This window comes from Verruconis gallopava (assembly GCF_000836295.1).
Source record: "Verruconis gallopava strain CBS 43764 unplaced genomic scaffold supercont1.6, whole genome shotgun sequence".
In the NCBI taxonomy this organism is placed as follows: Eukaryota; Fungi; Ascomycota; class Dothideomycetes; order Venturiales; family Sympoventuriaceae; genus Verruconis; species Verruconis gallopava.
The window spans coordinates 258,679-281,607 of NW_015622142.1; the positions used below are offsets into that span (position 1 = coordinate 258,679).

Consider the following 22,929-nt stretch of genomic DNA (forward strand, 5'->3'; position numbering starts at 1 on the left):
GTCTCCCGTCGGTCTTAGCGTGCTTGACGAAGACCGAGGCGGCCGGTGGTCACCGATAGGTCTATCGTTCTCGAACACGCCAGCAGACGTGAAAGTGGGCGTGCTCAAGATGGTACCTGAGTCTGAAATCTGGCAGAGTGTCTCGTCTTCCATATTTTTCCAGCCGATGGTGATGAGATCATCTGTGCACTGGTGCCTTTTTAGATTGTGGCGAGTGTAGATTCCTACGATCTTCTCATTTGGGTAGAGGATCGCTCCAAGGAGACGAAAATAATTCTGTTATCAGACGACTGCTCACCCGATCTCCTGTGGTTGTCAAATCTTTTTCTGTGCTAGGCCTGGTGGGTCTGGACTTCTCACAAATTGAATTAGCTGACCCATCTTTGCGGTAGAACATCCTGGCCCCTTATACTCAAAGATTACTTATGATCTGTGCATTTAACTCCGCCGAAATCTCAGAGGATCTATCATGCGATTCAATATGCGTTAAGGCCATTCCGACGTCGTATTTGGCATCTACGGCCGAAGCGAGTATGCTGTAACATTCTTAATCTAGGCCTCCTGCAAAAGTCTGGATCCAGCACATTTCAAACTACGCCAACCATCCGAAGTCTTTATCACACGCTGTGGTTCAACAATCGTATCACGCATTCATGCTCTTTTTGGAACCGAGTCTGGACAACAGCCCTGGAATTCAAGATGGAAACCCGTCTTTATCTTCTTTCTTTTTCTTTTTCTTTTCCTTTTTCTTTTTCTTTTTCTTTTTCTTTTGCTTTTATTTTAATTTTTTAATTTTTTTTTTTTCAACAAGCATGCATATTTTTAACGGAAGTTCCGACAACGAAGCTGTTGCTTTAGTGCGCCTAATCTACGACAAAGACCATGACCTCTCGCACTTTGTAATGTGTAGACAGCATCGAGTGTTATAGACTGCTCGAATGTAATTTATCCATTCTCTTAGCTGCATCATCCATACAGGTCTCGCAGGTCTCAGAGCTCGAGCTGATAACAGAAACTCACAACAAAACTATATGCGGCGACAATACTGGATTTGAAGATATTATACGCGGTACATAATGCAACCGTGTCAACGAGTCCCCATATGGATTAGGTATCCAAATTTCTCGGTTGGGGACATAGGTGGTCGCAATTCACCGTCCTCATCAAGATATCTTGATCTTGAGAACATGATATCTGCATTAACGTTTTCTGCAATGGGCCAACAACTATTTCATTCCGATGAAGAGTTCGAAATTGAATGCCATATATACACGCCATCTTTTATAATCTCCAGCATTACCTTGTTGTAACGCAGTCTACTATTAACGCCAAATACGGAAGGAATCCTCATGACCAACGGCAGCCAACTCTGGCCGTAAAGCAGAATACAAGACCCAATCGATATGAGAGTTGAGCGTATAACGGCATGCATCGTAATGGAACACAGAAAGCGTGCCTCGATGCGAATTTGTGATCCTCCCGATCACAAAACACCAGCCCACTCTAAGAACGTGAGGATCACACAGCATACAACGCAGGAATCTGTTACTGCAATGGACGCTACAACAGTCATCTTATGAGTCACACGTAAACAAGGCCAACTTTATAAATTAGCCATGAACAACATAATCGGAAAGCTGACCAGTTGCAGCTTCATTGTCGCTAAGTGTTGATTCTGTAGAATTGTTCGCCACTGCAAACTAAAGGTCGTCTAAAGTATGCAAAAAGGATAGAATATAGCACAGGATAAGATCTCAGAGAGCCCAGTATCCGCATGACGTTCAATGATGCGTGCTGAAATTGCTTTACAACTTTGCTATTTTAAACGAAGTTAGCGAAGCTCAGCTTCCACTTCATGACGCATGAGGTCAAGAATGCAGAGTCATGATGTAAGAGATGCAGGCTAGAAAGCTAAGATGAGATGTAGAGTAACTAGTTATTCAAGAAGTTCGGCGGATTCGTGAGAGAATTGCAAAGTTAATCGATGGGGTGTTGTGACGATATTGACGGAAATCACAGCAGGAAGGTTCTGATTATCTTTCTTGGACTCTTCACATCAGATCTATCCAATTTGAGAGGGATTAATCTGCACGAGAAGATGCCTATGGTGCAGAATATCATATAAGTTACAAGTCTCTTTTCGAGCGCTTGTGGTTGTTGATGTCACGTGTGGTGCCTACGTTAACGCGTCTGATCTCGGCCTAGCGTGATCCCCTGCAGCATTGACCACCTAGCATCTGCCGCCAAACATTCAAACCCGCACACCGACTCTTCACAGCACCAACAACTACCACTCAACCACCTCTCAACTTCGTTCGGTAACTTCGATAACTACTTCTACGTGTTCAATAAACCCGGAAGAGCCATCCCACTGCCAACATGCGCGAGATTGTACGTGCCGTGTTCTTCTATATTTTCATGTTTTTCACGCGCGTTTCCCCTTATTTACTGCCCCGCGTTCTGTTCAGGGAGGCAGCAATATTTGGGCGAGAAACATCACACTGAACTGTTGGCTGACATACTTGCGAATTTAGGTTCATCTTCAGACCGGCCAATGCGTAAGTGCTTACTTCTCAATGAAACTTCGAACCCATCTGACCCTATGTAGGGTAACCAAATTGGTGCCGCCTTCTGGTGCGTTCCATCCTCGAACCTCAGCACAACATCAGCTTGACAGGCCACGACTGACTGGGCAAAAAATCATAGGCAAACGGTTTCTGGCGAGCATGGCCTTGATGGTTCGGGCGTGTAAGTTCCAGTTGCTTCAGGTGCACACCAAAAGCAGGGACTAAATGAAACGCAGGTACAATGGCACCTCTGATCTTCAGCTCGAGCGCATGAATGTTTACTTCAACGAGGTGAATGAAACGTAGCACCAAAACTGCAAGGCCTCAACTGATATGCTCATGTTAGGCTTCCGGTAACAAGTTCGTGCCCCGTGCTGTCCTCGTCGATCTTGAGCCTGGTACCATGGACGCAGTTCGTGCTGGCCCATTCGGTCAGCTTTTCCGCCCAGATAACTTCGTTTTCGGCCAGTCTGGTGCTGGCAACAACTGGGCTAAGGGTCATTACACTGAGGGTGCTGAGTTGGTCGACCAGGTCTTGGACGTAGTCCGTCGCGAGGCTGAGGGTTGCGACTGCCTCCAAGGTTTCCAAATTACCCACTCACTTGGTGGTGGTACCGGTGCTGGTATGGGCACTCTCCTTATCTCCAAGATCCGCGAGGAGTTCCCCGATCGTATGATGGCCACTTTCTCTGTGATGCCATCTCCAAAGGTCTCTGATACCGTCGTCGAGCCGTACAACGCTACTCTATCTGTGCACCAGCTTGTCGAGAACTCTGACGAGACCTTCTGCATTGACAACGAGGCTCTCTATGACATCTGCATGCGTACTTTGAAGCTCAACAACCCATCTTATGGCGATCTCAACCATCTCGTGTCTGCCGTCATGTCTGGCGTCACTACGTGTTTGCGCTTCCCCGGTCAACTGAACTCTGATCTCCGCAAGCTGGCTGTCAACATGGTTCCATTCCCCCGACTTCACTTTTTCATGGTTGGCTTCGCTCCTCTCACTAGCCGTGGCGCTCACTCCTTCCGCGCCGTCACAGTTCCTGAGCTCACTCAGCAGATGTTCGACCCGAAGAATATGATGGCGGCTTCTGACTTCCGCAACGGCCGCTACCTCACCTGCTCTGCTATCTTCCGTGGCAAAGTCTCTATGAAGGAGGTTGAGGACCAGATGCGCAACGTTCAGAACAAGAACTCTAGCTACTTCGTTGAGTGGATCCCCAACAACGTTCAGACCGCTCTCTGCTCTATCCCACCACGCGGGCTCAAGATGTCCTCCACCTTCATTGGTAACAGCACCTCCATTCAGGAGCTCTTCAAGCGTGTCGGTGACCAGTTCACTGCCATGTTCAGACGCAAGGCTTTCTTGCACTGGTACACCGGCGAGGGTATGGATGAGATGGAGTTCACCGAGGCTGAGTCAAACATGAACGATCTGGTTTCTGAGTACCAGCAGTACCAGGAGGCCTCCGTATCCGAAGGTGAGGAGGAGTATGACGAGGAGGCTCCTATTGAACCGGAGGAGTAAACGCGCGTCAGGTCAGTTGGCCTAGTTGCTCTTGCGCAGAACCTGCTCTTAAGGAAGTTGCAATGGTCAAAACGTTCAGATATGTTTCATGTTCGCCTTTCTTGGGGAGCATGAGATGTGGACGATGGTGGTTTACTTATTGGTGATTACACATAATGGATGCTCCTCTCACTGTAGCGTTCCATGTTCTCTTTTTTGCCTATAGCTTCTGCTAGTAAAGATAAATACCAATATTTGCAATGGAAGATACGTGATTCACTAAATGTGTAGTGCTCATTTCTGTAAATCTCAGGACCGGCATTTAATTCGTTTATTGTGCGCCAGCCTGTCAGATGCGGTTCAACGACAAATTAGAGCTGAGCATTAATGAAAAGAGTATCACTTTGAATGCTCTCTGGACTAAATATTGAAACTGCAGGATCCTGTGACCAAGTATTCGTCCAGCCAGTTGTAAACGCCGTTCAGTGTAACCCCACTGTTTCCTCTTGTGCATTAATCATCCGCATTGTCTAAGTACGCTACAATTTTACTGAGCATTGGATCGTAGAAGGTCTGCAGCAAGAGGTCATCAACACGCTTTAACGTTATCTGGTCAGTCGGGTGACTGGCGTGCTCCAGGACAGAGTTTGATGTTGACCTGAGACTTGAGCGTGCTGTGATGTCATTGGTGGATTTAGCGAAGACTAACTCTCGGTTGTTGTCATGGCACTACGCCTCCGACTTTCACAACACCAACGGTTCCTCAAGTCTTAAGAGCACATTTCCATGGCATAACAATTACCAGTTTTGTCCCCATGAACATTGCAATGCCAGTAGTCGAATGATATTGGCCTGATATCGTCGAATTTGTTTGAGATATACCTATTCATCTTTGGCATATCCACAATTTTGGTGCAGTAAACAAATACCTAAACAAACGGAACTGAGGTGCGGTTTCACTATTCACAATGCTGCGCTCTAAGAGCAAAGACCGCATAGGAGGTAGTAGCGGCATGTACATGAGTAATCGTCAAATGGGTAAGTAATGAAGGGCTTCTTTTGCATACTCACACTTCAGTCGAGCCTATCTGATCATGACCTTGCTTAGGTGAGTATCTTAACGATTTACGTAACAACCGGCCATCTCGTCCTACTGGAGCTCGTCCGCCTCCGTCTTCATTTGTATCAAAACGGTACTCTACATCGAATCTATCTCAAGTGCCATCTGCAATCGATCAGTTCAAAAAGAACGAGGACATTTCGGTGGATGCGCCGCCGAGGTGCTCAAGTGCACAGTCTTTCTACAAGCCTGCCTTCTCTGCAACAGGGTCGGAAACGAGACATGCTTCTAATGCATCGATATCAAAACCTATGGCCGGCAGGCCGGTTGCTCGAGAGCCAAAGTCTGAATCCGCTCAAGGCGATGTTGAGGGGCCGATGGACGAGCTTCCTTACTTGGAACGAGGTCAAAGATGGTTAGAAAGGCAGGAAGCACATTCACTGCGTCGAGCACTCGAAGACATGGATCTAAAAGAAGAGAAGAAAATATTCGACGCTGCCCGAGATGAAGCAGCCGAACTGGTCTGGAAGCATCAAAATCCCAATGTCCCATTCAGGAATCCAGACATTCAGCCGAGCAGCTATCGTGAACATCTTAGAAAAGGAAGTACACATGCCAGAACAGCAAGTTGGGCTCAAGCAGCGCAGGATATTCAGGCAAAACAAATGAAGCGTCGAAGTAGAGAATCCAGCGCCAGTCGGTCTATCAGTGGTGGGAGCAAGGAAAGCAGTGCGCCGAATAGTCGCGCGCCTAGTGATGGGTCTTTGAAAGTCCCTGAGAGCCCCTTAAAACCGCCTGAAGAAGAAACTGTGAATAATGAGCGTCAGCCACGAAAACGCTCAGTCCAGTTTGTGGAGCCCACCTCGACATCAGGGGATGAGCCTGCGCCTCAGCAACCAAAGACGGGACTGAGGAAGCTTATTCGAAGTCGTACCCCTAGCCCTTCGAAAGCGATACAACCACAAATGAAAGGAGAAGAAAAAAAGGAGGAGACACAAGAACAGGGACAGAGCCGAGTTTCCAGCATTTCCGTTGCCGCGCGCATGGCGTCGAATGCTATGCCAGCACACTTTCGTAACCCATTCTCCCGTGCAAGAGAGTCGAAAGGCAAGCTTAGCCGTATAAACACTGAGCCGATGCCAGCCACCAAACCTTTTGACAGGTTTGAAATTCAGCGTAATCCACCCTCGCAGTCACGGAATCCGATCTACACTACGAACAATGTTGAAACCTGTATGCAGCCAGCATCCTCAGAGGACGGAGTGAAGATGAAAGATGGAAAGGAGATCAGAAGTGATGATATTCGGAAGGCTACGAGTGCGTCATTAAAAGATCGCAGTCAAAAATTACCTATGCCAACTGTGGTATCTGACTGCCCCGAACGACCCATTGTAAGTTTTCAGAAAGGATGGAAGCCAAAGGAGGTGGAGTTAAAGGAGGAAGTTTCATCTGCTACGACAAAGCCAAATACTCATACCAGACCCGATACCGAGCAACCACCTCCAGCATCTGTGGCAGCGGAGTCATATAGCAAAACAGCTTCCGAAAAGCCATTACGTATAGTGGAAAAGAAGGGTTCTGCACCATCAACATCAGGTTCCATGCAAGTACCTGGTCGGGAACGAGAAAGAACTAGCCCACCTCCAGCACCATTGGTACCGCCGCCTCAAGAACCTTCATTTCCTGGGAACAACCACAACGGTGCTCCTTCTGTCCCGGCAATATCTGTCAGTTCAGCACCACCAGTACCTGTTATTGCTGTCACAAATGATGCAGCCTCAGTTCCAACGATTGCTATTAATAACTCAAATCCACTTTCAACACCAAAAGCTCCAAGATCTTCACCTCTACCCTCCATTGCAGTCGGTGAATCACGACCTGAACGTCCCGCAGTTGTCAATAACTCACGTGCTGCTCCAACAATTGCGATAAACGATGCTCCATCTATTGCGGTGACTGCTCCATCGATATCAGTCAGCGGACCTCCTATTTCTGGCTCTTCTACTCGACCTCTTCCAGTTCCCGGTGGACGGCCGAGCCCACGACATGCTGCATCAGCCCCGGCCGGGAGTGCCATCCGAAACTCGCACATTACGCCAACTGGTCGGTTCCATCCACGTAGCACTGGTGCCCTTTGCGCGAACTGCGCTCTTCCAATCGCAGGCCGCATTGTATCTGCTGCAGGGGTCCGCTTCCATCCAGAATGCTTCCGATGCCATCACTGTAACGAAGGTCTTGAATGTGTCGCCTTCTATCCCGAGCCTGAATCACATCGCCTTGATCGAATAAACAGAATTCGCGATCGCATGGCAGGCTACGATGTTGGTGGCTCTCCAGAGGAGGATGGTGATGAGTCACTGAGATTCTACTGTCACCTTGACTACCACGAATTTTTCAGCCCTAGATGTAAGAGCTGCAAAACGCCTATCGAGGGAGAAGTTGTAGTTGCTTGTGGCGCTGAATGGCATGTTGGCCATTTCTTCTGCGCCCAGTGTGGTGACGTAAGTAATTTCGAGATCATTTAGTAATAGCAAGCTAACAAACGATATAGCCATTTGATGACAAAACTCCGTTTGTTGAGAGAGATGGGTACGCTTGGTGTGTAAACTGCCACACAAATCGCTATTCAACCAAGTGCAAGAAGTGCCGGAAACCAGTCACAGATATGGTCGTGAAAGCGCTGGACGCAGAATGGCACGAGGAATGCTTCCGCTGCACGGTACGTTAAGGCTATGACACGCAAGATGATTTAATATCTAATTGGATTCTTAGGAATGCAACGGCCGCTTTGACGATGGAAGGTACTTCATCAGGCCAGGGGGGACGGATCCATATTGCCCTGCCTGCGAAGAGATGAGGTTGAAGGCTTGATTCCATGAATTTTTACCCGCACCACGATCTCAAATTGTTACTCTCGCAGGTCGTACATACAAACAAGCTTTTTTTGGCCCTAATTTGCTCTTCAATAAGCATCCGTGTCGGTTTGGCTGGCGTTGGTGAAAGCATTTTAGCAAAGTAAAAAGGCATACACAGCATGAATAATGAACATTTGCCTGTATTTATATTCCATCTTAGATCTTCTGATTCTCAGATGTGCAATCCGAATGACCGTTACGCAAAAGATTGTGATGTACAACAAGGCTTAGTCCGCCGATCCCCCAAAAGCTAGCTTGGCACTCGATACTACTCCTACACACCCTCAGCTCCATAACGTGTCATCGAATTTATGGACGACGCCGCCAGCTGAGGCCCTTCTACATAAGTTCCCGTCGTGAGGATAAAACAATCACCGTCAGTTAGTGCCTGGAGATATACACAGCAATATCTAGATCTTCATTCCGCCTTCGACCTCAGCCTGCATAGTACATTTATTATTGCTATGACATGTAGTTCCTCAATTTACCGCACAAGCCTTTCCATTCCTGTGATAAATGCTCTCCAACCCCTGGTGACTCGTTAAAGGCCATGCATTGGCTTCCAAACATTGAACCCAGGTGAGACGTTGCTCGCTATGGCAGTGCCGGATAAATCCTAGCATCACCCGTCTGATTTGTCTTACGAATGGGTACTCGGGTGTAGAACCTTGGGGATGGCTTCAAGTCTTAGAAGCTCGTTAAAGAAGCTGGAAAGTGGAACTAGGAGGACCTTGACCGTGTGCGTGGGAAGAATTTTGTTCTCGTCGTGTCTGCTGTCTGCTCCAAATAGGACAGAAAGATTATGGGGTATATCATTGAAAGTCATGGCCATTTGAGCTCCTTCCTGGAATAGGATGAATGTTCATATATACCTTGGCTAGTGATCATTTCTTTAAGCTGGACTCGCATGAAACAGCGTGTTAGCAGCCGATTTGTCTGTATTTATTTATTTATTTGCAAAGAGGCTGCAGAAACATGCACAGAGCGATGAAAATGATTACACCCGTCGACATACTAGTTCTAGCATAGTGATATCATGAGCATAAGGCAACTATAGTAGGATGAGTCATCTTGTACTATTGAGAGCAATGTAAAGGGGATGGTAAGACTGGAAAAATTGCAATTCCCACTTCATAGATGTTTTTGGTTCGACACCGCCATTTCTTAGACTAAATTGTCAACCATGTTGTACAGCAGATGCTCAGGAGTCGTTTATAAAGCAGCGGCGAAGAGTCCTGCGGCCGCTGCGGCAACACCCATTCCCATACCAAGAGCACGAGTTGGAGCTGGGGCAGCGTTGGTGGTAGCAGTCGCAGCAGTGCTTGCAGCACTACTCACGGATGATACGACGGAATTAACCACAGAGTTGAGTGATGAAGCTGCTGAAGACGCGGTAGCAGTAACGCTTGCGGCGGTGTTTGTTGCCGCGGATGTTGCTGAGCTTGCGCAGGTTGCTTGCAGAGTTGTGGTAACTCCTGCTGACGAGCAGTAGCCCTCAGCAATGGAGGCGATAGCTGCAGGCTCTCGTTAGCATATATGGACAGAGTGGTATGACGACGCAATCATACACTGCTGATCAGCTGCGTCGCAGGATTTGGAAACGCAGCAGGCTAGCTCCGAAATCCACGAAGACGACTTGCAAAGACACGCAATGTCCGTTGTGCTGCAGCCAGAACCACTGACACCGACACTAATGCAACTGTACTGTAGATTTCTTAGTTCTGTCTATATGGAAAGTTGGTGGGGTTTTTCTTTCTAAAACATACTCCGCATGACGGTAGCTGGGAGAGATCTTGTGCGAAGACGGCAGCGGCAAGGGTTGTAATAGCTGAGAAGGTTGAGAAACGCATGTTGACGGAGATGGCAAATGTAAAATCTTTCAAAATGTCAAAGAAACAACTGCTATTTTAGAACTGGTTGGAGAACGACCAAAGTTGAAGAATAGATAGCATATGGCCAGGAACAAGAGGCGCGGCCGGAGTAGGTTATATAAAGCATTCTTCACGCCACTCGTCAGAGATCATCCCCACTGACCTGCCCATGGGGATTTAATTTCCATCATATTGATTGCTCGAGAATGGACGATCAGTCTGATGAGATACGGAGGGCAACCACAATCCCTTCAGTGTCAACGTCATTTATCCCGGATGTTTTGGATTCTGCATTGATAGTGGACATAAAGTGGCCTGGGCGTTTTTTGTGGACCTGCGCTAGCGTGCGGCGGCTGGGGCGAACTCACCCACATGCCTGCAGCTGGAATAGCCTTATATAAGTCAAAATGTTTGGACGAAAGCCCCAAAATAGGTCTCCAGCAATGTGCCTGCGTATGCGTCCATTGCAGCCTCTGCAGTACTGTTCCGAATATCAAGAGAGCAAGAATAGAGGCATTGTGAGGGCTTGATCTTGCCACGCGTCTCGTCCAGGCTAAAATCAAGCCGTTCACGCCCTCGTCTTGATCGGAGCAGGATTCATGAGTCGGCACAATGCCGTTGTTCCAGACAGCCGCCATTTCACATGCAAACTCACGACTTGCCGAGCAGAGGCGACCTCTTGTTGCTGACAGGGGCGGAAAAGTGTGCACGCGATCATCTCCATGGCCATCTCGATTCTTGCAGTCTTTGCAAGCAACCGATTGGCGGGATTGAGGGCACACATTGTTCGAGAGCTTGGAGGCCACGCTAAAGTTCGGACTGTAGTGCGGCAGATAGCATAAGAAATGCCTTGTTAATCTCTAAAATACCAGCCAGTAACGAGACGAAAATAAGGTGACGAGGTATTCAGATTGACTGATCATCTCGCAGCAACAGCATTGGGACGTTAATCTAGCCAAACCAAAAGCGGGTGATGATTTCAAGAAGCATTTGAATCCTATAATGTGTTTATCACCGTGTGCGTATAGGCATTTTACTTGTGATTAGAAAATGTATCCCCAGACGATGCTTTTCGTTCCGTAGCAGAGTTCTTTGTATTATCAGAATCCATGTTCGGTTAAGCGAAAATCGTGATTCGCCTTGCCTTAAATTCGATTTACTCGCTCTGCTTTAGTACTTATAAATGCTCGTACTCACACCAAGCCAGCCTCGGAAAGGTGCTTCTGTTCCATTTTTCTTCTTTTAACTGTTCTCCATTGAACGCTTCTTCGGCACGAGATTTTGTTGAAACAAACTCTACTATATGAAAACAAAAAGCAAGGAATCTCGAACGTGCTTAAGATTTCCTGTTCGCACCTTAATTAGTGTTGCACAGCATGATATGAGGGATATCGTTAAGAGTGATATTCAAGGCTTCAGGAAAGTAGATTTCTCCGCAAAAATTACTGAGACGAAGGAAGAGGAACGAAGAGGAATGTGGTCGGGTCAATTGGAGCATGCCGAACTATATATGGACGTCGTGAAGATGCATGGGAATGAGCCGACCATTAAACCGTTCGACATAACGAAGGACGAGGCGATACAGATGCAAGAGAGTCAAGGAATGGCGATTTCCTCAAATAATTCCACTGCAAACGTCAAAATTATGAAATATGGCGAATATCGCCTTGCTAAGTTTTACAGATTGCATTATAATTCTCAAAGTTCTGGTCCATCACGTGCCCGCCTGGTTAGAGGAAAGCATTTTCCTCAGCTTCCGAACTGGTGGTTTTCTCCGCATCTGATGTATCCCCGCATATCAGGTAATGTACGTTACATCGGACTCTCTCGTGACTAGGCAGTGTCAAGATCATATCCTCTAATCCAAATTGGTTTCTCTCAGACGTACCAATCCTCGGCGCGGATCCGGCATATATCTCATGGATTCCTAGCTTGCGAACATCCACGGGATTCTTGAGATGATTTATGATGAGCGTTCCACTTCATCGCCAAGCGCCCATTCATCAGCAAGACATACGGTGGCTTTCGACGATGCAGAATCAGTGATTCCATCGAAAATAAATCGCACGCGAACGGGGTGTCGCACCAGCAGATCGAGAAAGGTGAAATGCAGCGAGGAAAAACCTGTCTGTGCCCAGTGCCAGAGAGCAAACAGAACTTGTGAATGGTCGGCTATTCAAGACAAGCGACGCTCAATCACAAGGAGAGCAAATGCCACGGCGTGCAATGCCTGTAGAGCAAAGAAGCTCAGATGCGTTGGAAGCGTGGAAACGTCATGCGAAAAGTGCTCCACCTCTGGGATCGTATGCGTACGACAACGTGATAGTCGCGCATCGTCAGCACTGAGTCCCCTTCAAGGCCAACTCGCAGCTGAAACAACCGCAAGATGCGCAAATTCATCGACAGCGCTGTCCCATGGTACACCATATCTTGAAGCAAACTCGCATATGGAGGACTCTGAGGTTATTGAAGAGCAGACTTCGCTATTGGACAGCCCTTCAACAAATGCAACTGCGTCGCCAGCTGCTCGGGCGTTGCATGAATCAAATCGGTCTGGAGACCTGCCAGAAGGAGAAGAGCTCAAGGCTCTAGTCGATCTTTACTTCACTTCTGTTCATCATTTCGGATACTTTGCGTTTGTTCACGAGCTCCATTTCAAGCGCCTCCTCAGAAATGGCAGAGCTCCACGCGAACTGACTCTCATGATGATCGCAAATGCGATGCGTTTTGCTGAAAAAGTAACACCAGAGAACCTGGCAAAAGACGACTCGTGGGCAGATTAAGCAATAGCAGCAGTCCTGCCTCGAATTTATCAAGGATTTGGTGCTATCCAGCTCATGGTCCTCCTACTTGCACAGCACTATGATCTCAATCGTGGAAACTTTTCTTCCGCTTGGCTTCTAGGAGCCAACTGTACGAGGATGATGCAAATGATGTCACTGCAAACATTCGACCGCACTTACTCCCCGCAAATCTCCTCTCAGTTGAAGCTATCCCCGCTCCTGCGAGGCTCTACGCCGTGTGGCTTGGTCCACTTTCTATACTGATACCATAATTGATGGAGGTCGGTATGGCTTCCACACCGTCGATGAGAAAGGCTACCGCCTTCAACTACCCTGCGAACAAGCGTTTTTTCTAGGCAATGAAAATGTCGCGACGGAGTATCTTTTTCACATCTCCTCAAAGAGAAATAACCGCGTGGAATGTACGAATCTCGACATGTCCGCGTATCTCATTCAGACTGCAGCCGCACGTCGTCGGGCCTTGCACTTTGCTTTTCGGGCATCTCATGCGGAGCAGTCCACCGAAGACCTATTGGATGAATTAGCAAGCTTAAGGCGTGACATCGAAGAAGTGATATCTTTATTGCCAAGGCGATATCAATTTAACTCCGGCAATATGACGCTACACAGAGATCGACTTACTACGTTCTTGCTCTTGCACATCCTACGACATAATCTGTTTATCATAATCGGTCGTGCAGAATTGCAGATATATGCACGTGATTATTCGAAGGCAAACCTTATCCCTCAGGTTCGACGCAATAGAATTTCACATGCCCTTCCTGTGGCCGGTCTGATTTTGGAAGTCCTCAAGTCAAACATCTGTTTCGATCCCCAGGTTGGCGTCCACGCATACGTTGCACTTGAGAGTGGGTATCTATTTATTCTACTTATCAAACATAGTTCGACTAATTGTCCCAAGTACTCCTATTCGAACCGCGCCGATTAGCCCAACAAGATCCGCTATTTGATTCGAATTCGTCTGAGTTGATGGATGCTATTCCGCATTTACTCACTGTGATACGCAGCATTGCAGGAAGATCAGAATTCGTAACGCAACTAGTGAGTCGACCTTAGCATGAAATTAAGTCACTTTCTTACATGTGATGAAGCACGTTGAAGCTGTTCATCGTCTTCTTCGCTGTGGTTGCTCTAGCATATTGACAAAAGGCGACATGGATGCTTTCCGGAGCGAATATCGTCTTGTTGGTCAAGAGCCTGCGGAGTATGATTTCCGTGATTTTCGGTGGGCGAAACTCGAAAGATTACGGCGAGGAGCGAAATCAATCGTCAACATTGCACGTGACGAATCGCTTCTTGAATTTAAGATGGATGCCGAGACAGCTGCTCCTTCAGCTATTTCTTCACCGCGTTTGGATGCACTTGACGTCAGCCTACAACAAAGCATATCTTCAGACCAACCGACCGACTCTTCTATTGGCAGCGACCCGCTTAGCATCCATGATCAACCGAATTTTGTAATGACTAACATTTTGCAGAGTACACAATCGCTAGAGGCTTTTGATGCATTTAATAACTCAGCTCAAGATTTTCCACTTGACTGGGCATGGCTGCTTGGTGAATCTGCACATCCAGGCCAGCAGAGTGGTGACCCAACAGCGTTCTGGAACCAACTTGAACATATATGATCCGTTGTGCCGGCTTTGGTCCTCACGATTGATTGAGAGTGGGGTTGAAACAAAAAACGAAAATTAAGGAAGAAATTACGAGGCTTCTTAGTTGCCACTCCACGCTTGACCATCCTGTATATCCCGAAGTCCATGAATAGTCCCTTTGGACTCATGGGTCAGCATGTTGTCATCAATCAAATATTTACATATCTGCCGAAAGTCCCACACCGGAGTATGCAAATTCAAATCCGTGTCAGGACTTGTATCACGCGAAACCATTTAATAGGTGTCACCATCTGATTTACTTCGTGTATGTCACGACTTGCTTAGAATCCTGGACAGTATCGTCGTCATTGTCCGACGCACGGCTTATTACAAATTTTCTATGGCCTTCAAGCTCGCCAACCACTCGTTCAGCATCCGAATACTTTATTTGTTTCGGTTGGAAAGGATTAAACGTCTCGGCAAACACAGCATCGATTTGCTCAAGTGCGAGGTCCTGCCCTTAATGTCAGCTTGTGGAAAATCCGCAATGGATAATACATAAAGCTTACTTTCGTTTCTGGTAAGAAGAAGAAGGTAAAAACAAATGCGAGCACAGCGAGACCGCCAAAAATCCACCCAACACCAAAGGTCAGGTCTGCAATTAGATATGGAATGCTGTAATTTGTTGCGAATGCCCAAAGAACATTCCATGCGGTTCCAAGTGACTGTGTTTTTTCACGAAGAGCAGAGTTGGGAATTTCGGAGCCAAGCAAGTAAGGCACTGATGCACCAGCCAACTAGAGGAGAACATTAGTTAACCGTTGAATTACCATTTAGATTATGGGGTTTAACTCACATTATAGGAGAACGCGTAGAGCATAAAGGATGCGACGATTGTGTTTTTCTCAGTCGAAGTCTTCTTTGGAAGCCCGCCTAATCCCGCAAGCATAAACATCCAGAAGCCTTGGAAGAAGAAGCTGATCATTAATGACCATCGGCGCCTAAAAGTAACTTAGTTCTGGATGCAAAATATAGTTGTCCTAGAAGATTTTATGTTATCAACAAGATACATGCATGGAATAACTGCGAGCCACTGTAAAACAGCAGTAATGACGGGATAGGTGAAAGCTTGATTAGCATAGCCATTTGTCTTGTAGAAGCTTGTCTGGTACGTGGAAACAAAAGCCTGCCCAGTAACCTATTATTGGCTCGTCAGTTTTTCATTCAGTGAGAAAGAAAACACTGCAAAACCTGCCTGCTGAAAGAAATAGAATACGATAACAATAAGTGTTCGTCGCAAGTTGCGTCCTCGAACTAGATTCCACCACGGAGCTTTGTGTACCTGTTCCTGTAAAGCCTCTTTTATTGCCTGGATTTCGGCTTCACAGCTACCGTTGTCTCTGTGGGATTTGGGTCTAAGTCGGCGCAAGGAGGCAATAGCTTCGTCTTCACGATCTTTTGACAGTAGCCAGCGAGGTGAACTTGGGATAAAGAGCGTGACTGCAAGTGACGTTAGCACCATTCCCACAATTCAAAGTGATCTCAGAGACTGACGGGACGGAAAGATGAATTGAATGCCTGTGATTGTTTTCCAGCCCACGCTGTCTGTTCTAGTTGAAAGGGCTTTGTTCACTCCAGTCGCAAGAAGTGTGCCGGAATTGAGGAAGAGCTGGAGAGAAACAACAACTAGTCCGCGAAATGCTGGTGGTACAATTTCAGATTGATAGGTTCTAAAGCATCGCGTTAATGTCTTCTAGTCAATCATGTTTTGAACATGTTATCTCACGTAATATCAACCTCAACTAGACCGACTGAAATGTAGACAATGATACGGCCGATTATGAATTGTGCAAATCTTCCGCTCCCTGCGCTTGTCCCCGCTGCCGTTATTTCAACTAATGAGATGATTTTAGATTGGAGAAATCCCCTGTACTTGCGTGAGACTTACGTATAACGCCAACGTAGGATATAATCGATAGGCCAAAGAAGACCATTCGATGACCAAATTTCTCAATTGCTGGACCGGCAATTAAACAGCCTATGAATTTGCCGATAAAGGCAAGAGAAGATACGAGCGATGTATGCCTGGAATCAAACCTGTAGGAGTCGGCTTTTGCATTATGTATGTTCCCAAATTGACGCACGAAGCCCTTTTCGAATGGTTTAATGTGAGTTGAAATGTACCCCAGTTAGGACTCACAGGATTTGCCAGTACGCCACCGAAGCTCGCAGTATCGTACCCGAACAACATGTCCCCCACGAGCAGGCAGAAACACGAGTACAAGAGCATTGGGGTCACCAAAGCCCATGTTGAATGGGTTTTGGAAGTTGGGGTTGGCATTATGCTAACAAAGTTGGCCCTGTTTTGACGGGTAAACTGTTCGTAAAATGGTCGATGAGATTAATGCATCGTCAATTCGAGCATTGGGTATATATAACTACTGGACCGGCCTCCCGACGCCTGATTCTGGAACAGCTAGCAGTCATGCTTTGTGGATAGATTCTGGGAACCCCATTTCTTCTGGGTTCTCCGAGCGAAGCAAAGTTAATGTTTTCTCGCTCGGAGCGGGACGCCCCTAAGCTTGGTCAGGGTCAAAGGAGATGGATCATCGTTCCGAGCAAGCAGCTAGTGATGCTCTTCACTTAGTAGATTTACGGCGATTCCAACCTTGCTTCGGTCCGGTAGTCTTCGGGTCTGCAATAATCTTCCTGCGCCGCGAGGCATGATCCGATGTCGTATCCGTCTCAAGACCCATTGACAAGCAGGGTTCTGCCTCAAATACGCGCATAAGACGCGATAGAAAAGTAAAAATGAATCTTTAACACTTTATAGAGCGTGCTACCTATCTTACTCATCAATTCCACTGACAATAGCGTTGCTATACGAAATCAAATTTTAATTAGATTGCGAGGCTCTTTCCAACTAGAGGTCGCTGGCTAAAGTCAAGAATTTGTCTCGACTTATCACCTCAAAGAAATTCTACGTCTCCTGCTGGGGTTGAGAATCGTGTAACTCAATATCTCGAAATAAAAAAACCAAACTCCCACCATGAGCGGCACAAACCAAGAGAATCAAAAACGGCCCAACTTTCTCTTATTCTCGCTGATGACCTCGGATTCTCGGATGTTGGTTGCTATGGCTCGCAAATTCAAACACCTAATATCGACAACCTGGCCTTGGAGGGTGTTCGCATGCTTAATCACCACGCAGCTGCTGCTTGTTCTCCAACTTGTGCAATGCTGATGAGTGGCACGGATGCACATCTCGGCGGACTTGGCGTATTGATCGAATATAAATTGAGCGAAAAGGGGTCAAAAGATGGTCCGGGAAAGCAGGCTACGAAGGCTATCTGAACAAAGAGGTTGCAACTCTACCTGAGATACTGGGAGATAACGGATATTTCACGGTGATGTCAGGCAAGGTCGGTTCTCTGTCAGATCCAGCGCCCAGCGCCTTTAACATCTATTGGAGCCAGGCTTTATTATGAGCAGCAATATCCAGAATAGTAATGACAAAAAATAGTGGCATCTTGGTATTCGCGCTTCCCAAGGACCATGGAACCGTGGCTTTCAGAAGTCTTTGGCCATGCTTCCGGGCTGCTGTAACCACTATGGCTGGGAACCAGTCCAGGAAAGATTTCCGATCGGCGGTCGACCAATTCATGCCAATTCAAACGGGAAGGTCAATATGTAAGCAACTATCGACCTAGATCTAAACCATTCAGGATGGAGTAGGGGACCTTCCACGTTAACAATATTCCAGACCGCCAAATAAGACAGAAGATCCAAAAGGCTTTTATTCGACCGACTATTACACTGATCAATTAATCAAGTTCTTCGAAGATCGATCTGATGAAGAGAAAGAAAAGCCTTTTTTCGCATACCTGCCGTTCACTGCTCCTCACTGGCCATTGCAATGCTCAAGAGCACAGCGTGATTAGTGAATTTCCCCTCACTACCTTAACATTGATTCCTTCACGAAAAAAAAAGCTCTGATTTTGAGGAGAGTTCGATTTCTGATTTTTCCTACTTGCCATTTCTGGAGAAGTTGCTGATATATTCACTATAGGTACAAGGGGGTGTACAATGACGGACCCTACGCGTTGCGCGAGCGACGATTAAAACGTTTAACTGCGTTGGGCATTATCTCTGGCACTGTAATCCCTCATAAAGTTGAGACAACTACACAAGGGGTTGGGGAATGGGACGATCTCAGTCCTGAAGAAAAAAAACTGTCAAGTCGCGCAATGGAAGTTTATGCCGGCATGGTTGACTCGATAGATCTTAATGTTGGTAAAGCAGTAGAGTATTTGAGAAGAACTGGGGAGTACGACAATACTTTCATAGTGTTTATGAGTGACAATGGTGCTGAAGGTGCTGCGTAAGTTCAAGTACGCGCACCTTTTTTCGTATGAGTGCTAACCTAAGCTTAAGCTTGGAAGCTTCCCGTAAGTAACCAAAGGCCGTCTTCAGTTCTTACATGCAAAGGCTGACTGACGAGTTTAAGCGGTAATGGGAGAAAATATAGTGCGAACCATATATAAGTATTACGACAATTCGTATGAGAATATTGGCTCATGGAACTCTTTTACCTGGTAGGTCTCAGCATCCATTAGCAGTACCAGATAAATTCTAAGAGATCAGGCTTGGTCCTCTGTGGGCTCAAGCATCAACGGCTCCTTCCAGGTTATTCAAGTGCTTTCCTTCACAAGGTGGCATTCTCGTTCCCTGTATCATCAAACCACCAAAAAATTCCTTCCTCTCCTCCATCAAACCCGGCTCATTAAATAGATCATTTTCTACCGTCATGGACATAGCTCCTACATTTCTGGAGCTAGCCGGGGTGTCCTTACCGCCTACTAGAGTTCTGAGAGTAATGGACAGCAACGGCAAGAGGACTTCTATTCGGAAGACAACAACATTCAGAGGACGAAAAGTACACGCTATCCGAGGAAAATCATGGCTACCGTTCTTTGTTCGTGGTGAAAGAGTTGAAAAAGACGAATTGTGGGCCATACATTCCTCTGAAGAGCCAGTTGGCTGGGAATTGTTCGCGCGAGCCGCTCTACGGCAAGGACCTTGGAAAATTGTTCACTTTGCCAAAGCAGAGGGTGGAGTTGGTGAGGGAGACGAAGGCTGGGAGCTGTTCAACGTCGTTGAAGATCCTGGTGAAACCAAAGACCTTTCACAGGCCGAACCAGAAAAATTGAAAGAAATGCTAGCACTTTGGGATGAGTATGTCTCTGAATGTGGAATCGTGTGGGGCAATGCAGCCATCGAAAATGGATTGCCCAAGGATCAGGCACCAGAACTCTGGGAAGATGAGATTGAACTACAGAAATCATGGATGGGTGCAAAGGCAGGCGCATTTCCAAGTGCTTGTTTGTAAAAGCCAGATATACCAAGGATTGCGGTTCTAGTCAAGCAAGCGGTAATACGGCTAAGCATAGAAGAGATGTTTTAGTACATTTCTCGAATGACATTTCCTTCGAAAACGTCATCGCCACAAACTATTGCACGAGAAGTATGACACATATTCAGGGAAAAAAAATTCGCAATCTGTGCATTATATTTTTCTCAAGCTCTTGAATGCCGTACAAATCTCAAGTGTTATACGAGTGACGCTAAGAATAAGACTTCTATTCTCCGAAGTCTGGCTGCTGGTTAGAACTAGTTCTAACCCGAACGCCTTCCGAGGAGAGTCTCATGCTCCGAGCGAGGGGAGCCTAGAGGCTAAACCTTTTCTAAGTGCGCATTCGTATGCATTTACCACCATTCTCCACTATTGGATCTATAGGCGACGCTCGGCCTTCCAGTGACATTTCTCAGAGAGCTTCGGCTGCTGTTACGCGGTTTCCTCCTTTCCTCTCCGCTAATTTTGAAAATGCTCGGCAAGGACTTTGCCCTTTATGAAGAAATGATCTTGCACTTTATGGTCGCTCGGAGAGCTATGTATCATTCCGGAGCATATTTTAAGAGCCATATTTTGGTTTTTACTTGCAAGAGCACGTTTCCCCATGGGGTTGCTTGAAAGGAAATCTGTATTTAATTCTTGCAAGTCAGACACTGTTGTTGGTTTGATTCCGCAACCATGAAGCTCTCGACGTCTTTAGTGAACCTCGCTGCTCGTGCGGCAAGTATTAATATTACGGGCAACAAATTAATCACCGTCCCAAGTTCGGAACCTCCATTTTCAAAAGCTCTAGACCCGCTGTTGGCTTCTTTCTCTCTTGAGTTTCAATACTGGCCAAAATATGCTGGCAACGCCACGGGTCATCCAAATGAATACGTAAATCAGCTACTGGCGAATTTGGGTCAGAGAGTGGGAAAGTCCCCAGCTATCCGAGTTGGAGGTATGCTCAATTGTGTAGACATGAGACACATATCAACTGTCGTGTCCTTGTTGTATACTAGCACTCACAATTATGAGCAGGAACTAGTGAGAATACTGCTTACGTGGACACTTCGTTTCAATTATGGAATTCAAGTCAAATCCAAGAAGTGTTTGGACCATTCACTCAGCGTTCTAATACATCTATTGGAAGAGACTGGTACAAGATTGCAGGGGATTTGCCTGCCGGGACAGAATTTACCTTCGGTCTCAATCTATACAATGAATCCGAAGTTGCCACTCAGACAAAAATGCTGGCTGATGCTTTCTATGGCTCAGGAGCCAACATTACCAAGAACGTATCGCTGAAATTCATTCAAGTGGGAAATGAACCGAATTTTTATTTTCCGACAGCTGCAGAATATGTAGCTCATTGGATTCCCCTTGCCGAAACCGTTATGAAAAACATTAAAATGGGTGGTGAAGAATATCCAACGTTCTGGATTGGCTCCGATGCTTTCGGGTTCGGAGGTTTTACCTTGACAGGAACTCTTGAAGCAGGAATCCTTGAAAACCAGAATATCAACAGCCGTACATATATTCTCGAAGAGCATCAATATTCCGGCGCGATGACAATTGGGGCAGTTCCAGTGGTCCCCCGCCAGGAACGCTCATGAACAAGAGATCTATCCGGAGCAATCTCTCGGCGTTCTACGAAGGAATGCTAAATTCAGAGAGCTATGGCAAGTCATATTGGCTGGTAAGTTAGCTCATCTGAATACACAACCTGTGAGCTAATATGGACGACATGTAGGGAGAAGCCAATACCTATGCTGCGTAAGTTCTTATTCAAGGACTTGATATATGAAACAGCATGAATTTACTTTATCTGACGAGCAATTGAAATAGTGAAGCAATTTTTGGACAGTCTAACACGGCAGAGTCGGCGATATGGACTGTGGACTATATGCTACACGCGGCTTCGATGGGTATTGAGCGCGTGTACCTCCATAGCACCCCCAACAGGCTTTTTTCTGTCTTCCAACCTGGGTGGGGATTTACGAATGGGACTGGAATCGAGCGACCGCATATCATGCCGACGTATAACGGTTTGCTGGTTGTAAATGAGATGGTGGGCACAAGCGGAACTTCAAAAATTGCAGAAATCGAGAATGCCAACGAGAACATTGCTTCTTATGGAGTGTGGGACCATGGTAAATTAGCAAGATTGGCGGTTATAAATTCCGAAGTCTACGACCAGACAACAATTAATAGGCCTGCTCTTAACGTCATCCTCAGCGGTGGTTACATGGAAAAACACTAAAAGCGTAAAACGCCTGGATATTCCATACACTACTGCAACAGAAGGAATGTAAGTTGATCGTGATCTCACCTATTATTCAAATTGAAGCTAAATATGTTGTACCTAGAACTTGGGCTGGCCAGTCTTTCGAGACAGCAGATGGTAGACCTTCAGGCGAGGAGGACGTGGAATCACTTAAGGGGCCATCTATTGTTGTCAGCGCGTCCGAGGTTGTCTTTCTCAGTTTCGAGTAGCTCGAAGTAATCTCTGCACCACTGTGATACGGAGATCACAAAACGGACTTGAAGTAGATTTGTTGCCACTTGGGTGTGCCTCTTTATGCCTCGGTATTCATGCTCCTCCAACTCATAAATATTACGCATCTTTTTCTCGTAATTATGCTAGGCACGCTGTGAGATTACAATCTTAAAGGCTGCCGAACGTTCAAATATATCTTTTTCCCATTTTTACATAGTAATATTCAAAGTCTTAAGAACAGCTGGTGTAGGCTCGACTGCTTAGAACAGCCGTTCAGGCGTGTTAAATTATACAAATTAATACATGCAGTACAGTAGCATAAACAGCCAATTGAGAATTGGAATCTGGAAATGGTGAATCATGATGTCAATGTTCGTTTTCTTCATCAAACGTCAGAGTTGGGCGAGACAGCAATAGATATATATATCAAATACCTCATTGTGCTCAATTGAGGAAGATAAAAAAAGATATTCCAATCATAAGCAAAGGAGTTGGATATATTTTCACAGTAAAATCTTCACAAGTTAGAGTTAAAACTGAGAGTGGCAATAGGCCAACCTGATTAAAAGAGACGAATCACTCATTTGAGCAAAGAAATAGATTGCTAGAGGCCGAGTAATCTTTACTGGCTGATAACGTTGAAATATTGAAGCGAGCGTAGGTTGCGGATTATCATTTCCCACATCATAATAATGTTATCACGGCCCTGTCAATA

At 46.3% G+C, this 22,929-nt stretch overlaps 6 protein-coding genes across 6 annotated transcripts; 5 read left to right on the forward strand and 1 right to left on the reverse strand.

The window, feature by feature from the left end:
• The first annotated feature begins 2,262 nt into the window (after nucleotides 1-2,262).
• PV09_02372 (tubulin beta chain) lies at nucleotides 2,263-4,361 on the forward strand. Its single transcript, XM_016355399.1, has 6 exons — nucleotides 2,263-2,391; nucleotides 2,535-2,558; nucleotides 2,609-2,634; nucleotides 2,707-2,748; nucleotides 2,804-2,858; nucleotides 2,914-4,361. Exons 1-6 carry the CDS (start codon nucleotides 2,380-2,382, stop codon nucleotides 4,096-4,098), a joined length of 1,344 nt encoding a protein of 447 aa, XP_016216535.1. The 5' UTR covers nucleotides 2,263-2,379; the 3' UTR covers nucleotides 4,099-4,361.
• A 467-nt stretch (nucleotides 4,362-4,828) lies between these two features.
• Nucleotides 4,829-8,247, forward strand: PV09_02373 (uncharacterized protein). Its single transcript, XM_016355400.1, has 4 exons — nucleotides 4,829-5,115; nucleotides 5,186-7,638; nucleotides 7,689-7,856; nucleotides 7,910-8,247. Exons 1-4 carry the CDS (start codon nucleotides 5,046-5,048, stop codon nucleotides 8,006-8,008), a joined length of 2,790 nt encoding a protein of 929 aa, XP_016216536.1. The 5' UTR covers nucleotides 4,829-5,045; the 3' UTR covers nucleotides 8,009-8,247.
• Nucleotides 8,248-8,947: 700 nt separating this feature from the next.
• PV09_02374 (uncharacterized protein) lies at nucleotides 8,948-10,185 on the reverse strand. The gene is made up of 3 exons (XM_016355401.1): nucleotides 9,819-10,185; nucleotides 9,621-9,756; nucleotides 8,948-9,566 (listed from the first exon to the last, which is right to left on the reverse strand). Exons 1-3 carry the CDS (start codon nucleotides 9,900-9,902, stop codon nucleotides 9,265-9,267), a joined length of 522 nt encoding a protein of 173 aa, XP_016216537.1. The 5' UTR covers nucleotides 9,903-10,185; the 3' UTR covers nucleotides 8,948-9,264.
• A 1,696-nt stretch (nucleotides 10,186-11,881) lies between these two features.
• PV09_02375 (uncharacterized protein) lies at nucleotides 11,882-12,706 on the forward strand (the record flags this gene model as incomplete). The annotated part of the gene is made up of 1 exon (XM_016355402.1): nucleotides 11,882-12,706. One exon carries the CDS (start codon nucleotides 11,882-11,884, stop codon nucleotides 12,704-12,706), a length of 825 nt encoding a protein of 274 aa, XP_016216538.1.
• Nucleotides 12,707-13,142: 436 nt separating this feature from the next.
• PV09_02376 (uncharacterized protein) lies at nucleotides 13,143-14,484 on the forward strand (the record flags this gene model as incomplete). Its single annotated transcript, XM_016355403.1, has 3 exons — nucleotides 13,143-13,575; nucleotides 13,629-13,768; nucleotides 13,819-14,484. The coding sequence occupies 3 exons, from the start codon at nucleotides 13,143-13,145 to the stop codon at nucleotides 14,353-14,355; spliced, it is 1,110 nt and encodes a 369-aa protein (XP_016216539.1). The 3' UTR covers nucleotides 14,356-14,484.
• A 5,929-nt stretch (nucleotides 14,485-20,413) lies between these two features.
• PV09_02377 (uncharacterized protein) lies at nucleotides 20,414-21,977 on the forward strand (the record flags this gene model as incomplete). Its single annotated transcript, XM_016355404.1, has 5 exons — nucleotides 20,414-20,675; nucleotides 20,756-21,244; nucleotides 21,388-21,413; nucleotides 21,468-21,490; nucleotides 21,563-21,977. The coding sequence occupies 5 exons, from the start codon at nucleotides 20,414-20,416 to the stop codon at nucleotides 21,975-21,977; spliced, it is 1,215 nt and encodes a 404-aa protein (XP_016216540.1).
• Between the last annotated feature and the right edge of the window lie 952 nt (nucleotides 21,978-22,929).